Source organism: Cupressus sempervirens, chromosome 4 (genome assembly GCF_028749045.1).
Source record: "Cupressus sempervirens isolate cs-2001-9-10 chromosome 4, ASM2874904v1, whole genome shotgun sequence".
Lineage (NCBI taxonomy): Eukaryota > Viridiplantae > Streptophyta > Pinopsida > Cupressales > Cupressaceae > Cupressus > Cupressus sempervirens.
This window is the reverse complement of record NC_143121.1, coordinates 363,035,190-363,040,270: the sequence shown is the minus strand read 5'-3', so window position 1 is coordinate 363,040,270 and position 5,081 is coordinate 363,035,190. Positions and strand designations below refer to the sequence as shown.

Here is a 5,081-nt window from a genome sequence, read left to right as displayed (position 1 = left end):
AGTGCCACTTGGTAGAACCCTTTTTAATGCTAATTTTCTGATTGAAAAAATATAAAATACTGCTACGAAAAATGGCCAACACCAATGAAAAATGAGAAATTAAATTTCAGAAATTGATTTTAATAAGAATTTTTTTTAGCAATCTTAGGATAAAAGAATTATTCTGCTAATTATCCAACATCCAAAGCAACTATTAATACAAATGAGATGATCCAAAACCTATAGTCTCCACCTATAAATAAACAAATAAGCAGTACTAATAAATAATGTTTCATCACCTAAAAATTCTTACCCAAAGTTAACCATTGTAGTCTGGGTGAGATGATGTTCTTGTTATATTTGACATGGGCTTTCCAAATTCTAATCTTGAAGGAAAATATGATTAATATATTCCATCTAACAATGATAAATTTTAGCGAAACCATCCTCTTGTAAGTATAGTTGAAATGAAAGTACTAATTTTCCTAAATTTGTTCATAATCATTATTTTAATGGTTTTACTACTCAAAAGCACGGTTCTAATTGTGTTGTTATGGTTCTATTGTTGGTCGCGACCTTGATTTCCCAGGGAAGCTTAGAACAGTATTTATTTGGTCATGAATATTATTTTTGTACAGTTTTGGTTTTGTGTAGCCCTGTTGTGAGGTGGTCAGTTTCGATTATCTTTTGGCCGGCTATGTAAATGAGACTGTAATATTTGATCATAATGAACTTTCAACAAAATAATTATTGTTTGAACAAGCACTATAGGATTACAGTTTTGGAGACCAAATTTATATAACAGATATATCTCAAATTTATAACGGTGAAGCTTTACAAGTGTTTGCTACAAAATTTACTTCTATATTATTGGTATACATGTTAAGTAAAATTAATTCTAAATACACATTTCCTCCTAGTAATAGAGAATGGAAAACATTAGGTGGAGATCAGAAAAAGTATGTGATTTTCCTCACTACATCAAGGCGTGTTTCAACATATTGCCTTCCTTCAGTGTTAGTTGTGACTCATTCTGCTTTGTAAAAGTTGTCAGTTGGGAGGATCTGCTTACAAGATGGACACAAGTTGAAACACTGTGCTGCCAATTCATGTATCTGTAATGTCTTTAAAACATGCAACTCCTTACTCAGATGTTTGTTTTCCTCTTTCAGATTTATGCAATATCTCTTCAGTAGCTCAAAATCAGCTTCTGTCTGCTTTGCCTTTGTTCTGTAGTAACATCATTTCAACGTTTAACATTAAGAAAACATTAATGAAAAAAATGTACACGTAGTTTTAAAAGCTATCTAAAAGAAGAATTTATAAGAATTTCTGTTGTCTATTTAAACATCAGACTGTACTTTTGTTTGTATTTACCAACTAATCAAAAACTATTGTTTCTATTGCTTTCAATTAATAAATATGATAAATATACCCTTGACTAAATATACCATCCACTTGAACAATATTTATTAACAAATTGAAATTAGAAAATAATATAATTTTTATATTTATTATTTGAATTAATAAATACAATCAAACATACAATAGTGAGAAATAATACAAAAACATCATACCTTGCTCTTCTGTTTTGAAACCACACTTCAATTTGGCGAGGACGAAGGTTCAACCTCTGGGCAAGAGCTAGCTTTTGCTCCTACAATAACATTAAGGAGTAAAAGACAACAGTTAATCTATTAAATATCATACATGTACAGCATATGCCTGTAACTATTCTTCGTGTAAGTAAAGAAGAGTTCAAACTATTCTCCTGATACAAATATAATCAAATTGCAGTAAAACTTGTAATTTAGTATTTGTCCAATAGAAATTTTTGAATATATACATTAGTGTCTAAACAAAAACAACTCGATTAACATATGACTGTTTAAATTATGATTGTCTGTGTGAATTTTGGCGGGTGATCTTGTATCTTTCAGTTCTTTCTTTGTGAATATGTAACATGCTAATTTTGACAGATAATCTTGTATCTCCCGATCCCTTCTTTATGAATATGTAACAAGCAAATTAGTAAAATGAATACAATAGATTGAAGTCTCCTATTTAATGTGAAGAAATAAACAAACCACATATTGTTTGTAAATACAGATACGAAATTATACATTTAGAATTTGGGCACACCAAAACCATCAGTGTTGGTCATCATCCCCTTTCAATAATGTTGTACCTAATAGAGGACGGGTCAAATGCCTAATGTAGTAAATTCTATATGAAAATTTTAGCTGAGGACAACCAGTACAGGCTATTAGTTAGAAAGTGAAAAACTTTCTGCTTCAAGTGGAAGCTGGGACCTCATGTTCCCAAGGGTTTAATCTGATATCAATCCAGGGAGAATGGTAAATAGTAAATGTTGTCAGATTTGTTTATAAATAAAATTTATAAGATGATAGGATCAAGACTTTTTTATTATTTTTCCATGCTTTTTCTTTATTGAAAGAATAATAAAAAGATGTTGTTAACTTAAGATTAGTACATTGACTACAACAAAATCATTATTTAAGTAATTCTTGTTTTGTATGATATGCTATTGTTGAACACTGATGTCTATATTTTTTGACCAACTTTTCAATTTGTTATCTTTCTAAAAGTAAGAGAATATTCCTGCTTAACAATTTGGTATATCTTATACAACAAGAAGTGTTTAAAGTAAGATTTTATTATAGTCATACATTATTCTTTAGTTATGAAGAGATATTTGAATATGGGAATACTGTGTTGCTTTTAGTATGATAACAAATTGAAAGGTTGGTCAAAAAGTATAGACATCTATCTTCAACAATAGCATATCTTACAAAATAAGAATTGTTTAAATAATGATAATGTTGTTGTCAATATACTAATTATTTTGTTAGCAACATATTTTTTTAACAGTAAATGTTGTTCTTTCAGAAAGGAAAAACTTGAAAAGATGGTAGAAAAGTGTTGCCATTGATATTTTTTTATATAAATGAGTTTATACTACCTATATACTAGCTATCTAATATGAAAGCATGACCATTTCGAGTAGAAGATGGGATCCCATCCTCCCAACTATCTAGCTCATTAATATGCTATTGAATCTAACACATCGAGAAATGATAATAATGTTATTAGAATTTGTTTATCTTATAAAAAAGTACATACTTTATAACATAAATTTGTTGTAGTCAATGAACTCATTAAGTTAAGAATAGATAGCTTGAAATGGTAAACATGTGCAATTTTTTCAAAGATACAAGAATTTAATAAGATTGTCCAAAATGCTTAACATTAGTGTTCAACAATGGTATATCTTATAACAAGAAGTGCCTAGATAGTGACCTTTTTATAGGCAATCCACAATGAATTAGTTAGAAGTGAATCTTCAAAAGTGATAGACAATGTCCTTTAATTAAAAAGACAAAAATATGAAAGGTTGCTGGAAAAGTATTGACATCAATGTCTTCTTAAGGAAGACTTGTATCACACACAAAGGACATTTAGCTATTAGATAAGATAGAAGCATTCTTTAGACTGAAATCTCTTCAATCAAAAGAATGGTGGAAAATATTTGATATTACAGTTTTTTATAGAAGATTTTATTTCATTCACAAAGAACTTCTAGCTATCTGATATGAAAGCATGACTCGTTTCGATTGTAACTAATTTGAAATAAGATAGTGTAAAGACTTGACCTCATTTCTCTTATCAATAGTTATCTCGAATACACAAAATGTTTAGCTCTGTGATCTGAAAATACATGAACCTTAAGGCTGAAAAGTTTCCAACAGAAATTTAAAAACTATAGAGTGATACATCTTGTAAATTTTTGAAAGATCAACAAACCTGAAAGCCCAGAAAGCTGAAAACTAAAGAGTGCTATAGCTTACAAAATTGAAAATTTGACAACAAAAAGCAAAAAAAAAAAAACTAAAGAATGTTCAACAGCGATAAATCTTGCAAAATAAAAAGACCTTAAGGAGTAAATTGTTTAGTCAAACCAGATCTACTGCATAAAAGGGGATGTGTTTTTAACCTTCTAACAAAATGAGTCATAAATGGCTAGAGTAATGGGAAGTCTATCAAAACTCAAAGTTAGAAATGCTGAGATAGAATACAACGAACATAGCCTCCATGAAACACAATATATCTTGATCAAAAACATATGAAACAAAACATGGCAACTTACCATATTAAGCGTATTGTGGGCTTTGAAGCTTTCCTCCAAGTAAATATACTGCTCTTTACAAAGGCGAAGTTTCTTCCTAGCCATGGCTTGTTCTTCCTCCTCTTCATCATCATTCACAGACCTCAAAGCCCTCCTCCGTGTATAATTGCACTTCACCTTCCCCTTCTCACAAATTTCACCGCCATTAGAAGCCATGGGCTCCCCACCCATTATCTCCCACTGAACCTCAGGAGCATAAGAAGTTGCAAGCCTAAGAGACAGCAGGTCACGAGTTCGACTCTCCTCAACACTCACACCCATACCTAAACTTCCCCCACCCACAAACGATTTCTTCAACCCTTTCCCTTGTCTTGATCAGGCTAGAACCAACAAGAGCATCTTATACATCCACTTTCTTGCATAGTAATCCTCGCAAAGAATATTTCATTAACTTTGAATTCTCAGAGAAGGAGGATCTATACAACAAGAAAAATAACAAGGGATACCCAACATAGAGAAAACTACAAAGTTTATGATAAGTGAATGAAAATGTACCCAACGTTTAAACCATAGAAACCCATTACACCTCACATGGTTTCACGTTATTTTAGGCGAAAAGAAAGAAGGAATGCATGACCATTGAGGAGACAAACAGCATTAGATGTGACAAGGGATTCTAATTCACTTTGGTTTTGTCTGTTTGGGAAAACTAATGTTGATAATCATAGGCCAATTTTGGCTATGATTTCGGGGTTCTGAAGACTTATCAACTTTTGCTAGAGAATTCCATGGATCTGGCATTTGGTCTTCATCCATGGAATTATACATTTCTTGTGGTATTGTCATCCATGACGTTTGTATAAGCGAGATCATTTTTTATTCCACCTTTAATGGGGAAGGTTGAATTTAGTAAACTACTTATTATTTCTTAGATCTGCTTTCACATCGACGTGAT

The 5,081-nt window shown here is 31.1% G+C and overlaps 1 protein-coding gene across 1 annotated transcript; it reads right to left on the bottom strand.

Moving 5' to 3' along the window:
* Positions 1–772: 772 nt before the first annotated feature.
* On the bottom strand, positions 773–4,611 carry LOC149561567 (homeobox-leucine zipper protein HAT22-like). Its single transcript, XM_089823807.1, has 3 exons — positions 4,148–4,611; positions 1,557–1,636; positions 773–1,209 (listed from the first exon to the last, which is right to left on the bottom strand). Exons 1-3 carry the CDS (start codon positions 4,445–4,447, stop codon positions 1,008–1,010), a joined length of 582 nt encoding a protein of 193 aa, XP_089679933.1. The 5' UTR covers positions 4,448–4,611; the 3' UTR covers positions 773–1,007.
* Positions 4,612–5,081: the final 470 nt, after the last annotated feature.